Raw genomic sequence first — 22,174 nt, 5'->3', positions numbered from 1 at the left:
TATCTAGAAGTATGTGTTTGTAGATCGTCATTACTGAACATTTCTAAAGGTGTGTTTGTTGTAATTTCAAAGATATGGGTAAAGTTCCGCTTTAACGGAATGCACATGGGATATGCAATCAATAAGCTGAATCAAGTACAATATTAAGCCTTGCTTGATCTCAGTAAGAATGTAAAAATTACTATAAAGCCCTCAGATAAGGGCGGTAACATAGTAATTCTAAATAATGATCAATACATCAACATGTGTTCCAAATTCTAAATAATGGGAATTAGTAGAAGGAAATATCATCTGGTGAACCCATAAACTATCAAAGAAAATTGTTTCTGATTTTTCATCAAGCCTTGGAAACCAGTTGATCTCTAAAGAAGCAGCTGAGTTTTTGAAAATAGGTTATCCTGTCACACAGACATTCTACATATCAGGATATGAAGAACCCACCACTTAGACCCATTATATCAGGGGTAGGTTTACAAGCCAGAAGACGAGCAGAGTAGTCGATCATTATCTCTGCCCTCACGTTGAAAAACTATCATCTTATGTAAAAGATACTATTCATTTATTGACTATCTTGGATGGCTTGACTATACTTTAGAGTACTTTATTGGCATCAATTCATGTGGAGATATTACATTTACGCATCCCACATAGCATGAGTTCGTAGGTGGTCGCCTTGTTTCTGCAGTAATTAGGAGCAGAATGACAAGAATATGCTTCAGTTGTTTTTTTTTTAAGCTTCTTGAACTCCTTTTACTACATAATGCATTTACTTTTAATGGGACCCACTGCTAGGCATGGCAATGAGGACAGCATGTGCCTAATTGTATGCAAAGCGAAGCTTCATCAATACCTGTGTCATGCTTTATCATGGCACACTTACATTGATGATATATCAGTCTTTTTGTATGTGCCCTGTTCCCACAATAAATGTGAAGTGGTGCGCAGAAAAACACAGCCCAGCGGAGATGGTGTGAACAGGCCCTTAACTGTTTTATATGGGTTGTGTTTTGCTGTTTTTGTTATGGTGATTTTGGTTTCGTATTGGTTTGTAGCTTGGTGGTATTTAGTGCGTTAAAGTGAATTTTCTCTGTTTCCATTATCTTGGTTTTCTTTTTGTTTGTTTTTTTTTACCTCATCCTTGCATATATGCAGTGCCATGTAGGCTTTGCGGACTTCTGCCTGGTTACTCAGCCAGCCAGTGTGAGATGTTCCCTTCCAGGTGTCCGACTACGGGAGATCTCAGTGTCATCGGTGGCACATTTGATGTGTAGACATCTTGTATGCACTCCAGCTTGGAGCTCGTCATACTTTGGTGGGAAGCCGCTGCTCATGCCCACCGAAAGTGATGTATCCCCTTGATGGTTCTGGCATAGCTTAAAATGATGGAGGCAAGATTGGTGTGTGTGGTATGTGGTTTGGCTGCAGGAGGCAATAGTTATTGCTTCTATATTAAAATCTTACAACTTCCCTTCTGCAGGGAGGACTCTGGCCATCGCCTTTGTAAATACATTTGTGTTCTAACCATGTTTGGTTCCTCCTTTTTCTTTAACCTATATGTAGTCTTACCAGGGACATTTTGAAGTGCAACCAAGGAAAAACTGTCTATGGCGCCTTTTTTTTGCATTAGCAGTTGACAGTTATAATAAACTCCACTTTATGGTACATGTTGTCAGTATACGGTGTTTGCTCATATATTGGATGACTTTCCAGATAAGGATTGATCTATATAAAATGTAACAAAAAACATAATTTGTATATTTGTTCTGTTATCTGTGGGGAGGCACCGACACCAATACTAGTATCGGTATCGGTGCAGATGCCGAGTATTTGGACAAGTACTCTTACTCGCCCAAATACTCCAATGCCTAGCCCGATACCCGAGCTTCTGGTATCAGGAAGCCGGTACCGATTCTGAGTATCCCAATACCACAACTTACTGTAGCAGGAAGCCGGGCGGCGAGTCATGACACGCTGCCCGGCTTCCTGATTGGCCGGGAAGCCGGCTCCATGCTCCCTTGTTACTTGTGACGAGGGAGCATGGAGTCGGCTTCCCAGGCCAATCAGGAAGCCAGGCACCTTGTAATGACTCGCTGCCCGGTTTCCTGATTGGTTGGGAATCTGGCCAATCAGGAAGCCAGGCGCCATGTAATGACGCGGCGCCCGGCTCTCTGATTGGCCGGGAAGCAGGCCTTATGCTCCCTTATCACCTCTTGACGAGGAAGCATGGAGCCGTTTGGCCAAAAAGCCCGCTCCATGCTTTCTCGTCATCTAGTGACGAGAGGCATGGAGACGGCTTCCCTGCTAATCGGGAAGCCAGGTGGCGAGTTTTCACACGCCGCCTTGCTTCCTCAACGGGACTTCCATATCATTATTCGGTATCGATGAGTACCGGGGAAAAAAATATCGTATCGAAAAAATGGTATCAGTGCATACCTAGTTATCTGTTTTATATGCAAATATAAAATACTTGGGCCCCAGAAATGGGGTATTGACTGACATTATAGACTGGCCATCGCCCTGAACCAAGCCTTCTTGTGGGACAATGGAGGAGCACTCATGAGGTCTGCATGAGCTTCTCTCTCCTGTAATCATTTTCCCAAGTGACGACTCTGCAATGCAATATGACCCTGACTCACCGACAGTGCGGGCCCTCCATCTCTCTATGCGAGAACTAGTGTGCATGGGGATTATGGGATTATAGAAAATCAATAAAAATACAGATTTAAATACTTATTGTAGCAGCAATTAAAAATCCAGTTAGTTATTTTTTTTTTATGAATAGATAAACTGGATCAAGTGGGCAGATTTTTCATCTGCCAGGCTTTCAGATCTAATAAAATGAATCACAATATTCAATCAAATCGGTTAAGCTTTAACTAATCCCTGCATCTCACTAGACAATGAATCAAACACATTAACACAAGAACAAACTTATGGAATTGTTCCAATATAAATACATTACAGATTATTATGAATTATCACTTAATATAACAAGTACCACATGGTCAATTTGTCACATTATCGTAGGTAATTCAACCACATAAATCAACAATTAATTAGCATACCACCTGCAAATTAATTACAGCTAATCTAAGATATTTATCTCAATAGCCAAAAATAAGCTATCCTAATGTAGCCTGCCTAATGTTCTAAAAACTTTGCTTCCCTGTATAGCTAGTAATCCTATAGGTACACGGGGGTTGTCTTATTTGCGGATTACAAATGACGGCTCTGATAATTTTTTTCCTCCCTGTAAGACTACCAGATAGGATCTGTCTGCCTGGGCTCCAGCTCCTGATGGCCAGCAACATGATTTAGTTTGTCTAATTTTAGGTCACATGAGGGCATTTGGTAACAAAATATAGTATTAAAGCGACTCTGTCACTTGTATAAGTGCACCTTGCATAAAAGACAGTGCTTACCTCTCCCGACACCCGTGCCATCGATTGTTGCTGCAGTAAGGGAAATACCACTGGCTAATGAATCTTCAGAATCCAACAGTTCAGAGGGTTTCAAATGCCGGGTTCCCTGCTCCGCTCTGTGGTTTCTCCCGCTGGCCCCTACATCACTACAGGACACTATAGTGACACAGAGGCCAGCGGATCGAACCAATGACTGCAGCAGGGGACCAGCAATTGGGACTCCTGGAAGTGTCAGATTCTTTGCAAAGATCAGTGGCACAGGGGAAAGTACACTGCCTGGCCAAATAAAAAAAAGTCACCACCTGGATTTAGCAAATAGGTCAGAGCCTTCCATTGGATAATAGGATATTTTGAGGTGAGGTTGGAGATGTAGTCGGGGGCAGAGTTTTAGATGGCTTTTTATGTTATTGTTAGTATTCTGAATTTTATTAGTTGGGCAATTGGGAGCCATTGGAGAGAATGGCGGCAGACACTGAACGGTTGGTAAGGTGGATGAGTCATGATAGACTGAAGGAGGAATAGTCTGTTTGGTGGTAGGCCAACAAATCCCATCATGCATCTGCCTTTGGGAGTAATGCCTGCTGCTGTCAGAGTCTTGCAATGCTTTATGGAACTTGTAGTTCAACAGCTGGAGTGGCGAAGTTTGGCTACCCCTGTTCAAACCGATCCGTGTGATACAGTGCAGCTTCTTCCCTCTACAGCTACACATACAGCAAGAGCAACAAGAAGGAGTCAATCATTTTCAAGCTTGTCAGACAGCAAAGCAGTGCATAAGGAGCAAAGCTGTATATATGAGGCAGACTTAATATAAAAGCGATTCAAGCTATAAAGCTCAATTCATCAATTTCTCCTTTGCTAGCTAGAACTATCTCTGCGCCAGTATGCATTTACAGCTGGAAACTTCTTATATGCAAGTCTCTTAAGTAAAAACTATTCAATATATCCTGTAACTGTCACACGTTTGGTATTTATACCACCAAGAATCCAAGAATTTGCAGACATCAGACCATCACTTCTATATGAGCTTGTTGCCCCTCCAGCCTCCATCCCACCCTTCCGGAAAGGCATTTCACAAGATTTGTGAGTGTGTCTGTGGGTAATTGGGCCCATTGAGTCAAAAGAGCATTCGTAAGGTCAGGTAATGATGTTGGATAAGAAGACCTGGTTTGCAGTTGGAGTTTCAATTTATCCCAAATGTGTTCAGTTGGGTTGAGGTCAGGGCTCTGTGTTGGACACTCCACAGCAAACTCATCAAACCATGTTTTATGGAGCTGGCTTTGTGCACAGGGGCACAGTTAAGGACCTTCCCCAAACTGCTGCAACAAGGTTGGAAGTGCACAATTGCCAAAATGCATTTGTATGTTGTAACAATACCCTTCACATGAAACACCTAAACTCAATAATTTGCAGGGGGGTGTTCACATCTACAGCAACATAGTACCAAAGCACTATATTGCTTTAGGCAATATAGTGTATTCCTTCCAGCTGCTGATCTGCACATACGGGGCTCTCTCCACATGTAGTTGTATAAAATATAGACATCCATTTAAATGAACATGCTTCCTAGACTATCCCATGATTGACTGGCAGGGATGAGCAGGCAGCATGCGCGTTTGAAGAGCTACCGGGTGTGCTGCCACAGCAATTGTATGCTGCCGTCCGTCCGTTTTTTTACTACGGGCGGACGGCAAGAGGTTAATATTTAGTATGCTGTCATTTTGTGGTTACTTTGTTTATTGCCCCACATTTTTCTGTGTTTCCTCCATTTGTATAATGAAACACCTCCTTCTTCCTGTGTATTCGATTAAGCCATTTTCTGGCCACAGGTGCACATAAGGAGGAAGGCATTACCCTTTTTTGACCTGCAAATACCATCATTTCAACCATCTGTTACATTCTATTGTCTGCTAGTAACCTGCTGCATTCAGTAAAGAACTTAATGGATGAAAGGTATTTGGTGAGTTCACCTATCTGATGAAGATTGTCCATAGTAATTGTATTTGCTATATACCGGCTGGGCATAGAAGTCTCAGAAAGGGTTACATCACAATTTAAGCAATTGGAGTCAGAATACTGGGTATGCTTTCCTTCATATATAAATGGAACAAACTGCAGTTGCTCTCCTCCCCTCAGCAAATTTTTCTGCATACTTTCAGATGCTTTATTGAAGCAAGTGCTGCATAGAAATGATTTATTTTATTTTGTATCCGATTAACCGATTAATCGGACTTAATAATCGGCTAACTAATCGATTTTGAAAATAATCGTTAGCTGCAGCTCTAGATATGATGTATAAAACCAACAGTTAATTTGATTGTAACTGGTACACTTATTCTTTCAAAAGTTTGTTACAGTACAAGGTCTCTTTCCATTATATAAAGATTCTTTTGTGTTGGATCCATTAACCAGACGCCACTCAGTTTTGAGATCACCACAGTTCCCAGCTCCAACCATTTTTGTGGCCATGACACAACCAAAGGAACAGAAGAGCTGTGATTTCAGCTGATCCAGAAGAGAATGAAAAAGCTGCTAGCAGATTCAGCTTGCTGGCCCCCATCTATACCTATTATTTCTAGATGCTCATTGAAAACCTAAAAGTGTGCAGATATCACAGCCCCTGAGAGTGGAATGATATAACACGGCCCTAAGCAAGGGCAATTTCTGAGATTGCCATGGTTATAGCACGTATGTCTCTAAAAAAAAAAAGCAAAAGAAGGTATCAAAAGCAGCTTACCCGAAAGTCAATCCCAACAGTGGAGATGAAACTACCAGCCAGGAATGCGCCATCCTTAAATCTGACCAGAAGACAAGTTTTTCCCACTCCAGAATCGCCAACCAACATCACCTAGAATGATAAAGAACATAGTATGGTCATAGTGTAGTGTATCTACATCTTCCAAAATTCAAGGTCATTACTATCAGCACCAGCGCTGTGAGGATTCGACTTGGGTAAAATGTGATTATCCAAGGGATGATTAGTGTAAGGTCTTAGCTAAGGGCTATGTCAGTCAAAAGAATTGAGCATAAGTGTTAAAATAGATCTAAACACAATAACAAAACTGTAATATATTGCAGCCTACCAGTGCTTAGATGTGGTGGCCGCATTAGTTTTTAAGGCAAAGAACATTTTCAGCAAGTATAGAAAATATCTGTTGATGTCAGAAATGCAGATTCCTTATCACATCATTTGAACTGAACAGACAGCAAAAACAATCTTTTCTTTCAAAAGTAATACAGAAGTGACTTTCTTCCCTACCGGCTATTCAAGGATCTGTCCTTGGTCATACAAAAGTAATACAGAAGTGAGCTTTTCCCCTATTGGCTATTCAAGGGTCTGTCCATGGTCATACAAAAGTAATACAGAAGTGACTTTTTTCCCTACCGGCTATTCAAGGATCTGTCCTTGGTCATACAAATGTAATACAGAAGTGACCTTTTCCCCTACTAGCTATTCAAGGGTCTGTCCATGGTCATACAAAAGTAATACAGAAGTGAGCTTTTCCCCTATTGGCTATTCAAGGATCTGTCCTTGGTCATACAAAAGTAATACAGAAGTGACTTGTTTCCCTACCGGCTATTCAAGGATCTGTCCATGGTCATACAAAAGTGACCATTTCCCCTTACTGGCTATTCAAGTGTGTGTCCATGGGCATACAAAAATAATATAGAAGTGACCTTTACTCCTACTGGCTATACAGAATTTCCTGATGTTCTTATGAAATTGAAATAGCATTATGTGGCCAGGTTGGTAAACCACAATGATAAACCCATCTCCTGTAAGTGTAAACCACACAGATAAAATTAGCATTTCATCAGCAGGCTATTTTGAAAAAGCTTTCTGTATATATTTTTTATTCAAACTGCATGCAAATGAATCATCACAGAAGAAGCTTCTAGCTGAGGATCCTTATGGGATCTGCCTCAGCAAACTACAAGTTACTCTATTATGTTGTAGTCAAGGTTTATTTGGAATAACCCAAGGTAAGCAAATGTACGGCGAGCCACAAGAGAGCTTTCTTCATTGGTTTTATACACGTCCACACCATTTTTAAAGTGACTCTGTCATGATGAAAGTATGAGAGCTTCCATTGATGGCCTTCTTCTACGTGAATATGTTTGCGTCACAGCCTCAGAACATGTATTATATGGATGTGTCCCCTGCACTCCTTACAGCGATTGGGCCTGAAAAAACGATGGTGCTCGTGGTGATAGTCACGGATGGCATCGTGTGTATCAGACTTGTAGAAGATGAAGATCCCCAGAACTCGCACTACTGGAATGCTAGTGATCATCTTCTACAGACTCAGAACAAGCATATTGTTAATGAGCGTCAGAATTTCTTATCGCTATACTTGTGTCAAGTCAAAGGCAACATTAAAGTCAACGCATGGCCATGGGGAATTAACATTCTCAAAGGTGAGGTCAGCAATGGCCGGCCCATGCTTTTCTCATGACAGAGTCACTTTAAAAAGGAAAAGGAGAGATTTGTGTTAGGACAATTGCAAACCAAACCTGAGGGGTTAGAATCCTTGTTGGGTCATTATTGATGTCTTTGTCCCCGTTGGTGGGATTCATCTTCTCTATTTGTCCTGGTGACCATTGAAAGTCACTGGAAGTCCAAGCGTCGTCACCAGAATGGGGAAGAGTTCCCCATCTTCCCTTAGCTAAGAGAAGATATCCTCTCACTTCCTGTTTTGTTTCTGGGACCGATGAAAAGACAAATCTTGCCTACAGAACATTGACCATTTCTTACTCTATCCAAAAGTCACTGGAAATCCAAACTATATGTCACCAGAATAGAAGGAAAAGTTTTGAATGGGGAAGATTTCTCAATTTTTACCCAGCTAAGCGAAGATTTCCTCTCACTTCCTGTTGGTCTCCTGGGACGCACGTTTTGATTGGCAGCTCATAAACCATTGTGTTCAATAGATGAACGCGCGTATAAACACGCAAAAACGCTCACGAAAATGTGCAACATGCTTCTGTTGCACGGTTTTGGGCATTTCCAATGAAAAAGGGGCTTTTAACTGCCCAAAGAAGCTCCTGTATCTTTTCAGGCGCCTGGCAATTTCCTGCTCAGGTGTGAACCAGGGCCATTGAAAATCATGGGATTTCTTGTGTTGGGCAGTTAAAAGCGCTTTTCGAACTGCTCAAAAACGCCTAGGTGTGACCCAGGGCTCAGAGATGGCACTAAAATCTCTCTGTATTATCTCCTCACTCCTCCCCAGACAGATACATTTGAGGTTATTTAGGCGAAGGGTGGGGGGAGAGCTGGGCCACCACAGACAGATATTAGACACTCCCAAGAGAGGAGTGGGAACCAGCAAAATTAGGAAGTATTTACCTAACCATTGTTAAGATTATATGATGATTATAAGATTATATACTGTGCACAAATGTCCACGTTTTACATAATCCATTAACCAGTACATAATCTTATGGGGAGTATGGTTAAATACTACCTACATTTCTAGACTTAGGTGCTGTAGATACTGTATTTTAAAATTAAATTGACCCGAAGCGTTAAAGCTTTCCTTTAAAATTTACAGCGCTAGACATTCTAAATTTAGCAGAGTTGCGATATATCCTGGAAGGCATTCACAGTTCATAGATTGACTTTAATAATTGCCTGGGGCAGCTATTGAGCTGACTTAGTGCTCAGGAAGCATATGCTGTTACCAGTAGCAAAGATCTGTTCTGGAGCTGGATCTCCTTCATTTCCGGAGTATAACACACTGGCACAACTTTATTTACACTCAAATGAGGATATATCACTTTTCCATCGCCTACAAGTGTTTTGACAGCCTCTCGAAAATGCATCATACACCAGCGGTCACATCTGCTCAGAGCAGTTATTGCGCCAGGCATTTCCTGCTGACAGACACTTCGCAGTGTGTCAAAACGAACAAATGTAATTCGGCTTATAGCATAAACTCTACCAATACGTCAAACACAAGCTGTTAATTTACAAGTCACAAGACTTACATGGTCCATAGTTAGAGGACTAACTGGTCGAAAGCTAGCCAGCTGCTGCAGCCAGACAGACAGCCGTCACCGCCACATTCTTAGTAGCCAAGTACAGAGAAGTGGAGAATCACCAGCACTCAGAAAATATCGTTTTTAGATGTTGCTGATCATTTATTGATGTCACATGTATCAGAAAAGCCAACGTTTCGGGGCCATGCAGGGTCCCTTCATCAGGGCGACATAGTGACTTAGTAGCCAAACATTGACTGCATCTGACCGGATGCAGTGACTGTGTGGCTAAGAATTTGCCGCCCGGCTTCTTTGATTTTTTTCAATCAACTTTTCTGGAGACAGTTGGTGTCGACAGGGCCACCCACTTGAATGTGTCTGTGAAGGTTCTCATTCATCCAGGTCATGGTATATCTGTAAAAAATAAGTCAAGGCAACTGGACTGGCTGTATTTTTCTTGAAACGTCTTCAAGAAAAATACAGCCAGTCCAGTTGCCTTGACTTATTTTTTACAGATACACCCACTTGAATGTTTCTCAAGCTTCGCAATGAGTAATTCTGGTCTTTTGTGTCCTTCATTTCTTCCCAGCCAGCCTACTGAGCCCTGATGAAGGGGTTACTATAAGGCCCCAAAATGTGTAAGCTTATCTTATAAGGAAACAAATTTGGACTCTCTATCATAGGCATGGTGCCCTTTTTTCCTTTGTATCTCTTAGAACCCATCCCTTTAGGATTTTTAGCACATGAGAGCTGCCTAACCATTGCACATCATAGATCTGACTTTTTATATTCGGATCCAGCACCTTTCACCTACTCCTGCATGTTCAACTACCTACTAGGGATTGTGGGTACCTTCTCACAACCGTCCAATAGATCAGGTGTAGACAATTTAATATGGAATTCAGGAACCAGCAGGGTGTTTTTAGGAGCCAGTTTGATTGACAACAATTCCAGAAAACCTCAAAAGTTGGGCATCATAGAGAAGAGAAATATTGCAAGATGTTTTTCAATGGAACGCGTTTACTTTGTCTGATGACTATTCCTCCCTTCTTTGCATTCCAGATACAGGACTTAGGGGTTTGCGGTAACCTGTTCATCCCCCTGCTTTTCTTGTAGATTCTGACTACTCTTGGTTCCTCCCTCTGCTTCCTCTTCCTTTCTTTGTGCTTCCTTTTTCTTTCCCCTTTTTGCTTTCTTTTATCTTTCTCTGTTTTTTTCTTTTCCATTACCCACCTATTACCTGTTACCTATTAAACCTTTGATAAGGTTGTACATGCTTACTGTTTCTTTCTATAGATTTGTCCATGCCTGCATTAGATGATTGTTCGCCTGCGTCATCAGAAGAGCAAAACATCATGAAGGTAAGGTCTGCTAGATGATGGATATTTCTGTAAGGTGAAGTTTGACGCCCTGAAAATTTGTGGTGTTCTGTCCTCACATGGAGCTTTTTACCTAGCAATGGACACGCCAATTGAAAAGGCAATCAGGTGAAAGAAGATGAATTGATTCTTGAGTACTACAGGATAGCTGGGCTACCAAACCTTCAGGATTGGCCAATACCACAACAGATTGTCCACGAAAATGTTAATAATTGTGTAAAACAGGGGTGGACAGTATAATATGGAATTCAGGAGCCAGTCTGCCCAATCCAGGAGCCAACAAGAATTTTTTTTTTTTTAAGAGCCAGCCCCATTAACAACTGCTAGAAAACCCCAATAGTTAGGCACCAGCTGTAATTTTAAAGGAACCTTGGCTGCCTGTCTCCTGGGATTTGTCCAGTCCGGGGGGAACAAATATGAGGATAATATTGCATAGTTTTGTTCGCCCGTCAGGCTCAGCAATACAGAGATAAAAACTCAAATATGTGCTTTAACGTCACAGAAGACAGTTTTCACACATATGAGCTCAGCGTTGAGTTCTCTATGACCCAGTAGATGAATCAGTTGTAACATCTCGAACACATATATATACAGTAATTGAATGAGTGACTCATGACACGTGTAAGTCAACGCACGTCAGTCTACACAGTCTACATACATCAATCCCTTGAAGAGTACAGTTCTGCTCCAAGAACAGTGATCTAGATTAGTTATTACTAGTGTAACCTTGTACAGGGAACCATGTTCAGTGCCCGGCAGGGACACTGTCTATGTGGAATTTGTATCTACTCACTGTGTTTGGTCAGGTTCTTTTCTTGAAACATGCTGGAAGGGAATTCTGCTTCTAGCTCAACTGGTCCTAGTGCCTGTCAGGGACATGCGGTCAGGGGAGGCAGGTGAGACAGAGCCTCACCTAGAATTATGGAGGAAACAGCTGTCAGTTTCGATTCTGAAGCTGACAGCTTTTCCCCCATTCAGACCGGCTTCTAACAGGTTACACAGAAGGGAAATCCTCCCCGCTGTGTAATCTGTCATGGATGGAGCGTTGGCTGGCAGTGCTGTATCCGGCTTTTGACAGCTAAGTTAGGTTACACAGCAGCGGGCTTCCCCACTGCTTGTGTAACCTAACCCAGTGAGGCAAGAGCTGCAACAGCCTCTACTCTTTGTTAGAGGCTTGAGCTCTGCGGATGGTTTGGACCCATGGCAAAGCGCCATTGGTCCAAGCTGTCCAATCAAAAAAAAGAAAAAAAACAGCGAGGACATTGATCTCGATCCCTCACCAGTGATGAGCAAGTGATGGACAGGAAGACTCCTCCTTGTCTCCACCCTCCCTCATTCACACTAGCTTGGTGACCAATCTGGGGCTTCATCTGGATAGGGCAGGTCTTCGGCATGCTGGGAGTGGGGCTTCGGTGTGCTGGAGGTGGGGCGTGCTGGGGCCGGGGCTGGGGAATGCCTCACCCAGCACGGAAGGTACCGCATGTCACTGGTGCCTGTGGTAGTTTGTAAACTCTTCTAAGGTTAGCAGTGGTCTGGATTCTGTGAAATTCTGCTGAATACACAAGTGAAACTAAACTCCAGAAAGGTGACCTTTCCATGGCTGAGATGATGTCATCAGTCTGCTGCAGGCAAGAAGAAGCATTTCCTCAGTCTCCTCTTCCCTAGTGATCAGACTGCCATATTGTAACTTTGTCACTGGGTGAGAGTCTGCAGTACGGATTGATCTGTATCAGACATTGTGATGGGTTTCCACCCTCCCAGCTGTATTTGTAGTCTGCAGAGATGCAGCAGGAGGACTGGAACTGCTCCACAGTGGGCAGAAACATACAAAAGTTGATGAGAACAAATACAGGAATTATAGGGAGGAGAACTATCTGCTGGAACATTGGTGGAATTAACCTTTGGTAAAACAGAGTAAAGAGCCATGATGATGGACCCATAGCAACATGAGACAACACATTTAATCAGACTGGGACAGTAAGGCCCCATTCACACGGGAACATTGACCGCGTTCTGGGATTCCCGCGGCATGAACCTACAGATTCCTGTGGCAGGAATCCCAGGTGCCCCGTGATGCGGCCCCTGTACCCATTAAAGTAAATGACACGGTGACAAAAGCCACATCTCACAGTGGCAGTCCACATGTATTCATACAAGGTACGATTGCAGGCGGTTGGGGATAGATGACTGTCCCTGGACACGGAATAGATACGTCCAGCGATAGTCATCTATGTCAAACAGTGTATAATAGTACCATATACATTACATGCAGACTGCTACTGACAGATGCGCTCGCCGTCACCCTATCATTTGCTTGAATGGGTACAGGGACCGCATCCGAAAGGAGCCACCTGGGATTCCTGCAGCAGGAAGTTGTAGGTTCTTGCTGAAGGAATCCCAGAACGCCCCATTTGAATGTAGCTTTAAATTCACGATGGGTACGTTTCTGTAGTTTTAGAAGACTGTACTATATTTGCAGTAACACTTCAACTTTTAATTCTCAGCCTTTTCCCTTTATTTTTCTGGGGGAAAGCACAGAAAGCAGCTTTGTACACAGGCCGCAGCGCTGTCCCAGAGGCCGGTTAAAGAACTCTCGCTCAAAAGAGGGATGAATGATGGAACCATTACAGCTCAGCAGTGACCAGAATCATCTATGAAGCAATTCTGAGAGAAAACATACGGATCGGCCTGCATCCCCAAAAACCTCTGAAGGGCAATATAAAGTGAACGCTAGATTTCTTTGTTTGGTCAGCAAAGTAAAATCTTGTGTTTCTATTACTACCTATGTCAGGGATGAAACATGATCAACAGACCCAAGAGGGAGTACTCTTCAAAGCCATGCCTCTTCCTATATCCAACTATTTTCTATATTCTCTACGTGGGGTATATAGAGAGCTTAGATATTCTTAAGGCTGGGTTCACACCTGGGCGTACCATAGGCGCGTTTTTTCTGCTCCTTTTTTGCATGTTTGTTAGTTCAGTGAAACGCGCGTTTGTAACGCACGGGCCGAGGAGGTTGAGGTAGGATCGCAGCTGCGGAATTTGGCTTGAACCTGAGCGTGAGGATATGGCTCAGATCGAGGGTTCTCGTTATCACTCTGTATGTGAGGGAGTGATGTTGTAACCCTCTAGCACATCATACGCCAATCCGTATCGAATGGGGGGTTGGAGTTCCCCTATAGGTATGCTCAGGAGTACCCCTGGGAGGCTATATCCTGATCCAGCGGCCTCTAGTTATCATCAATCGTAAGAGTTATTGCAGTCACCTTAACCCCACACTCTCCACAGAGATCACAGGTATATGGTTTACAAGAGGAGCGGAGCAATAATGGTAGCATACAGTTTTGGGAATGAAGTAGCAGATTACTGATCTGTGGTTACATTAATAGCACTACTGAGTATTTGCTGACACTTCCTATGGAGTAGCCACTAGGGCAGGGTACTTGCGATTTGAAGGATGGTTCTACAGTCCATTAACCTCTCCAGGGACTCTAGCAGTATTGTCCTGTCAGTTCCAGAGAGAGATCTGTCCCACTTGCAGCCAGAGGAGAGCAGGAGGAATCGCTGTGAATCCCCCACGGTACTGGAGGAAGTTTGGCAGAGGAGAGCGGCAGGCTGGAGAAGAGGTGTGCGGGTTCCTGTGTCCACTATTCGGCAAGTTGCACTGGCTCGACGGTCGCAACACTAGAACGCCGAGCCATTGCAACTGGCGTCATTATGAGGAGGAGGATCGAGAGGGGGAGGAGCCGAGCGTGCCGTGCGCCGCCTCGGCGTCCTCGTGACGTCACGCCGCTGGGTGAAGAGGCCGGCCCGCGGCCCGAAGCGAAGGACCCGGGATACACTATGACAGCGTTCGACGCTCGTTTTTATACCTCCCTGGCGGTATGATTTTTGTAAAAAAAATTTCCTTTTATTTTCTCTATCTTTTTTTTCTGTTTTTTTTTTTTTCAAACTTCCCATCAGTTCCGCCCTTGTGCAATGCGGCTGCTCGCAAGGGACGGAACCCGGAAGTGGGGTGACACAGTGTTACCCAGGAGCAGGCACACACTGTTACAGTGGGGTTTTACCATTCCCAGAACAGTGGTTTACCATCAACAATAAAACTAAAAGAAACATTTAAAAAAGAACCCCAGGGGGAAAAAATGTATTAACCCTTGGAGTGCAAGGGTTAACTGCTCATTTTTGCCTACGTTAAAAAAAACCCCAACTCACCTGAACCGTGGAGCCGGCATGTTCTTAGACCGGCCCTTCCAGCCTCTCTCCCCCCTACTCTGCAGCGATCTAAGGTCCGGTAAATCACCAGGTTCTATACAATGTGTATAGATGTGAGGACGCAGAGCAACATTCCATTGCTCTAGAGTAGCAGAAGACAGGCTGGAGGAAGCACTGTGACAACTGGCTAGGTGAGTATAACTTTGTTATTTTTGACCTAGACAAAAGCAAGCACTTAACCCTTACAATGCAGGAGTAGCCCCACTGCAAATATTAATAAAAATTGTTCCTGGAGTTCTTCTTTAAAAAACACAATGAACTCCCTTGAATTCCAACTTGTCACCTGCAAACCAAATGCAAAATAAAACTACTTTCACACACCAATGCACTGCCATAACATCCCAGTAGCACTCTTGTCGTGCTGCCCCAATCTGCACCACAGCCTGATGCCACTCCCTTCCCACATGGCAGTGCTTGGTGACGCAGTAGCCAGTCGCCAGCCCAAAGTGTTTTCACAGGCCAGCACGCCTTGCAATATGCAAATATCCACTTTTAAAAAAGTAAATAATTGCATCAGATCTTTGTGGGGGCTACAGCCGAGATTATGGGGGCAGAAAGGTACCAGTAAGTAACGGCGCTTACTATATAGCAGGGGTTATTCCTTGTTTTATTAGCTGGTTTGCTTTAAAGAATATCTAAGGTCACAAATGTAATATACTGCCACTTACCAGTCCTTAGATGTAGTGGCTGCATTATTTTATTTTAGGCCAAGAACATTTTCAGCTAGTACAGAAAATACCTGTTGTTCTGGCCAGAAATGTAGATTTATTGTCACTTCCTGTGAGCTGAACTGAAAGCACAAACAATGTTATTTTCCTTCTGTAAACTACTAATCCCCTACCCCCAATGTCTTACAGAAGAAGAGAGTAAGACATGTTTGAAGTATATCTGGGTGACAACCATGGCTCCCTCCATAGAATGGAGTGGGTATGAGCAGCCACCACCCTAGAACAGGAAGTGTCTTATTTCCAGGATATCAAGCAAACAAAAGGAAAAGAAGCCTGAAAAAGAAGAAAGCTAATGCAGCTGCTACATCTAAGGACTGGCAGGCTGCAATACACAAGATTTTAGGTTCTGAGTTTAGATAAACGTTAAGCAACCCATACAATTCAAGCTAGATCCACATAAAGTGGCATTTAGATGTGAGTGCTGTTTGATCAGTACATCAAGTTGCGGCAGGAGAACAGTACGATGCACTCAGTGAACGGGATGACTCAGGCCGTTTCCACTTCTGCCATCTCTACGTCTACATATGAACATCTAACAAGTGTGTGGCAGTATAAATCAGGGAGAACACACAGTTTAACCCTTTTGCTGGCATATGGTGACGGCCCTGTAAGCAGACTCCCGGCTGCAATAATTGCTAACATGTGTAAAGTCGACTATTGACTGCCCACCATGCCGGTCCCAGGCCCACAGGAAGGGCCAGCGGAGCCCGGAATACATGGCAGAGTTATTGAATGGAGGAATCACGCCCAGTGTAAGACTGTCGGCCCCTGCCATGTATTGTGGGCTCTGCTGCCCCTCTTGTCGGCCCGGGACCAGCGAGGGGGTTTCGATGGATAGAGTGAACCCCCAGAACTTTATTTAAAAAAAAATCTATATAGCTAAGGCTCCTCTTCTTCCTCTATTGTTGGGCAGATCCTGAATGTCGAAGAGATCGCACCACATAATTTAATTGTACTTTTCTCTGCAGCATTCTCCTATGGGTCTGGAGAAGCTTGATGACACACAACCGTGGAACTAGGTGGTGAAGCCCTGGGCTCACAGGAAGTGAGGTAAATGTCACTGGGCACTGGGGCAGCTGAATGACTGGCACTGGATCACAGAACGGTAACTCGTGGGGGAAAGTACTCGGAGATGGGGTGAATATTGCAGCGAGGGCAGATTTTTTTTTTATTTTAACCCCTGCAGGGCAAATACTTTTTAGCTTTTTTTTTAATAAGCTGGATACCAAGTGACACCAAACTCAGGAGTTAAATCGTAAAAGTGCTTTCATGTATTCGAACTAGTAACAGAAATGAATCTTACTTGTGTATCACTCGCCTGTAGATCCTCCAATCATCTCTGAATTGGTGTTGACACTGTCCTTCCTTCTGGAGGGGGGCTACTTTTGTTCCCCATGGTCCCTGTGTGTGTTGTAAAAGTAGTCACCGCTCCAAGCTCGCTCCTGTGATGGACTACAATCTCAATACAAAGTAAAGTAAACATGGAATTGTAGTCCATCGCGGGTTCGAGCTTGGAGCGGTGGCTACTTTACAACACACACAGGGACCATGGGGAACAAAACTAGCCACCCTCCAGAAGGAAGGACAGTGTCAGCACCAATTCAAAGACGATTGGAGGATCTACAGCTGAGTGATACACAAATAAGAGACATTTTTGTTAATAGTTAAGATACTTGAATGCATTTTGAAGATTTACCTCCTGAGTTCAGTGTCACTTTAATGGAGTCAAAAGGACAAATGTTTCCGACCGTAGTGGCGAATAAAAATCAAAGAGCAAGATTCTTTTTTTTTTCCTTAAAATTCTAGTGGTGAATGTGGTTTTCACTGGGAAAACTGCATTCATTTTTAAAATCGAATGTTAAAATAAAACAAAACTTGGTACAAGATTCAAGTCTCCGATGGCATTATCAAATGTTCTGCTGAAAATTTTCACATGAATTTTCACATGTATGGAAATCTACCGGTGTATGACCAGCTTTAAGCTTTAGAGCCCATTCAAACCAGGGCGGTTGCGGATCATCGACTTTTTCCGCGCTGATTTCAAAAGGGAGGTTTTCAGAGTTTTTAATTGCATTTCAGCGCTGAAACGCAATAAAAAACGCCCAAACCTGCTCTCATCAGCGCGGTTCCATTAAAAGCCATATGGAAACCGCACTGATCAGCGCTTCAAAAAAGGGTCAGGGAGCAATTTAAGCGGGGCAGTTCGGATCGTGCTGAGCCGCACAGTCGCATGAATGGTCACCATAGCAACGTTCATGTTGGCAGATCCGCGCGGCTGAACCGCCCAGGTGTGAACGGGGCCTTAACTCTGCCAACCGTTCTTCAGTGAATCCAGAATCCTAATAATTCTTATAAGGGTAAGTGATTTGATTTTATTATTATTGCCAATGTTATTTTTATTGGTGGCGGTGGAATATCATAATAAATGTATCTCCAAAAGATCAGCTGCACAGAAACCAGGGTAAGTGTAATCCAAAATGTATTGAAATAAATCCAAACAGATTCCAAAAAAAGACAAATCCAAAAGAATGATGACCAGCATGTACATCACCATAAGTGTCTCCCACACCACGCCAACATGCTGGTCATCATTCTTTGGGATTTGTCTTTTTGGAATCTGTTTGGATTTACGTCAATCCATTTTGGATTACCTTACCCTGCTTTCTGTTCGGCTGATCTTTTGGAGATTGATTTGGACAAGTGAGAGGCAAACTACAGCCTGCACCCAGAGTGTGCACTTCCTGCAGCCGGGGTTGGAACAGAGCGGCGAGTCCTTGGAGCTGTTCGAACATCATAATAAACACGTTACATTTTTGCAGAGGATGTTTATTCTGTGTTATGTATCAACTTCAGCAACAGATAAAAAAAAACCAACTCATCTACAGACAAAGCCTAATTCATCTCTTGGCCTCAAAACCGCGATGTGCGATTAGCGGTTGTCATTTGTTTCATACTTGATGTGCTAACTCTTCTTGTCAAATCCAGCCAGCTTAAGAGTAATTAAACCCGGGTCACGATAATTACCGGCACCCAATCACAATCCGAGATGAGGGACGGAGACGGGTCACGGGTGCATTTACAGCGCAGAGAAATATTGATGGAGATGGGAATGGAATAATTACTCAAACCTGGGGAAATCTATAACAAATGCCTACGAAATAAAGTCTTTTAAAGGGGACCTGTCATTTTGATACAATAGTATATTATTTTAATATATTAGCTAATCTTTTTTTTCTGCTATAACTGTAATTACAGCAATTTCTTTCCCTTTTACACTGCTCCAGGCAATCATGAATAAAAATGACTAACTGTGTTGTATACATCACTCTCGTGGCTCCGTCACTGAAAGGCTCTTGAGGGCAAAGATTATTTAATTGAAAATGCAGATCTGCTGTTCTAGATCTGTCTGATCCCATCCAGAAACCCTAAATCCATTGGCAGAACACAAAGGGGAGGCAGTATGGTGTATGATGAAAGGGGTCACAAGACTCTCTTCAAAGCTGTACACTGGGCACAATAAACTAGTTATTACTAGGGATGCACCGATACTGATTTTCCGGTATTGAGTACAAGTACTTATACTTTGCTTTCGGTACTCCTCGATATCGAGTACCGATACCGGTGCTTCCGCTTATTGCCCGAGAAGCTGGCTGCGGCTCTGTCCGGCGTCCCGCCAGCTCACTGACATCACAAAGTTTCATTGGCATGTTGACGAAGGGGGGAAAGAAGGAACCAAGGCAGGAAAATATAAGCAGATTAAACTTCATCTTTAAGGGCCAGAGTAGACCTGAGCGATCCAGGAAGCGTGTCCCGGGTCGCGCAGCGGTCGTGCACAATTGCAGACAGCGATTGCTGCGCAGCCCCATTGATCTCAATGGGGTACATCCGTGTGGCAATTGCAGAAAAAAGGTACATGTACCTTTTTTTTGCGATACACAACACGTGGCTGTTTTAGCCGGATGCACAGGCGGAATGGCGGCGGGATCCGCGTGGCGCAACTGGTGAGCCATTAGAAAATAATGGCACCCACTGCGCGATCGTCGGTGATGAGTGACTCCGTGACCGCGCGGCAATCTGCGTAGTATCGTGCACAATTGCCGTGCGGTCACGGATCGCCCAGGTGTGCACCGGCCCTAAGAGTTATTCTACATAGAGTTTGCTACGCCCCTACAACTCACACATGATGCATGACCTCATCCCCAACAATAACAGGTCACAGGTAAGCGGGTAACACATAGGAGTATACACATCTGTGAACTTGTTATTTCCAGCACAGACCTGTGAACGGAGCATGCCGTGATATAAGTATTTCACATCGCAATCTGCCTGCAGGGCCGGCTATTACTGTGAAAGGAAAGAAAAAACATGGAGCTGTGAAGCTTTAAGTCCAAGTGGCTTGCCTATGATCCGCTCACCCTGAGCACAGCTGCATGCAGCAAAAATAACCCGGGATTAACGACAGATGACTTCAGAGCCCCGGATGCAGCTGGAAAGTGAGCAAAATCAACAGAGCCAATGCTAAAGACATTAAAGAGAATCTGTCACAACACAACAGCTGGCCAATCGCTGTAATAATTACTGCAGCAAGATTGGCTCCTCCCCCTTCATGTGCAGCTATGCAGATTAGAGAATGCAAATGCTGAAAACATATTCAGGTACTCCTACTGGCTCTATTAAAGTTGGCGTTTATAGTTTGCCTTTGCTGCTTCAATAAAATATTTTCATTTTCATGACATACTTTATTTTAGACCCAGTGACGTCATTATTGCGGGGGCTATGCTATCAGATTATGGCTGATGGGAGGGGCTGGCAGGATCCTGTACATAGCTTTTCAAAAACATCAAAGCACCCAGTCTCAGTTTTCCTCTCAAGAGCGCTCAGCCCCGATACAAGCAGTGGGCTGGATCTTGGGAGGAGTTATGCAAATATTTCAATGTCTTCATGGGATTGGCATGACAAATCAACATGAGGAACTGGAATGAGGAATCAGCAAGAGGAATTGACATAAGGAATCAGCAAGAGGATTTGGCATTTGGAATCGGTATGAGGAATCAGCAAAAGGAATGGGCACAAGGAATCGGCAAGAAGAATTGGCATAAGGAATTGGGATGAGGAATCGGCAAGAAGAACCGGCATGAGAAATCAGCAAGAGGAATCGGCATTAGGAATCAGCAAGAGGAATCGGCAAGAAGAACGGGCATGAGAAATCAGCAAGTGGAATCAGCATTAGGAATCGGCATGAGGAATTGACAAGAGGAATTGGCATTGGGTATCAGCATGAGGAATTGGCATGCGGAGTTGGCAAGAGCAATTGGCATGAGGAATCAACATGAAGAATCAGCATGAGGAATCGGCATATAGAATCAGCATGAGGAATAGGCAAGAAGAACTGGCATGAGGGATAAGCATGAGGAACTGGCAAAAGGAATGGGCATTAGGGATTCCACATAAAGAAATGGCATTAGGAATCAGCAAGAGGAATTGGCACAAGGAATCAGCAAGAGGATTTGGCATAAGGAATCAGCAAGAGGAATTGGCATGAGGAATCGGCATGAGGGATCAGCATGAAGAACTGCATAAGGAACTGGCAAAAGGAATCGGCATTAGGGATTCCACATAAAGAAATGGCATTAGGAACCGACATGAGGAATTGGCATGAGGAATCAGCATGAAAAATTAGCATGAGAAATCTGCAAGAGGAATCGGCATGAGAAATTGACATGAGGGATAGGCATGATGAATCAGCATGTTGAATCGGCATGAGGAATCGACATGAGGAATTAGCATGAGGGATAGGCATGATGAATCAGCATTCCAATTCATCCCAAAGGTGTTCAGTAGGGTTGAGGTCAGGGCTCTGTGGAGGCCACTCATGTTCCTCCACACCAAACTCATCCAACCATGTCTTTATGGAGCTGGCTTTGTACACCATCATACTGGAACCGAAAATAACTCTCCCCCATCAGTAAAAAGTGGACAACTGTCTAAAATGTCTTTGCATGCCGTAGCATTCTCCGGACGGACTCAGGAGGCCACATAATTTTGACATCCTCGTGTAGGGAACCTAAAGTGACCATTTATAACTTCTACAAATACAAGAACGTTTACAAGCTATAAAACCGAGGGGGAGAAAAAAAAAGAAATAATAGTAATAACATTTATTCCGGGTCCTTTAAATCACCTCCTGGCCCTGGGACCAGTAACACATTTCATGGTGCAGCGCAGCCGATCCCGTGGGCAGCAAATGTTTCCCAACCTGAGAAACCGAAATGAGATAATTAGGTTTTCTTTTTTTATTATACCGAAATCTAATTTGTCATATTTCTTCCTCTCACCCTCTCGCTCAATGAGGAAAAACATAACTGTTTTGTATTCAAAGGGTTGTCTTTTTTTTTTT

The 22,174-nt window shown here is 43.5% G+C and overlaps 1 protein-coding gene across 1 annotated transcript in view; it reads right to left on the bottom strand.

The window, feature by feature from the left end:
- RAB26 (RAB26, member RAS oncogene family) overlaps positions 1–22,174 on the bottom strand; it is a 197,989-nt gene that overhangs the window by 159,087 nt on the left and 16,728 nt on the right. Inside the window, exon 2 of the mRNA XM_018561304.1 lies at positions 6,157–6,267. Within this exon, the coding sequence (XP_018416806.1) occupies positions 6,157–6,267 (111 nt within the window). The remainder of the gene's footprint in view (positions 1–6,156; positions 6,268–22,174) is intronic.

Source organism: Nanorana parkeri, unplaced genomic scaffold (genome assembly GCF_000935625.1).
Source record: "Nanorana parkeri isolate BGI_ZX_2015 unplaced genomic scaffold, ASM93562v1 scaffold19, whole genome shotgun sequence".
NCBI classification, from domain to species: domain Eukaryota; kingdom Metazoa; phylum Chordata; class Amphibia; order Anura; family Dicroglossidae; genus Nanorana; species Nanorana parkeri.
This window is presented reverse-complemented; position numbering and strand designations above follow the sequence as displayed.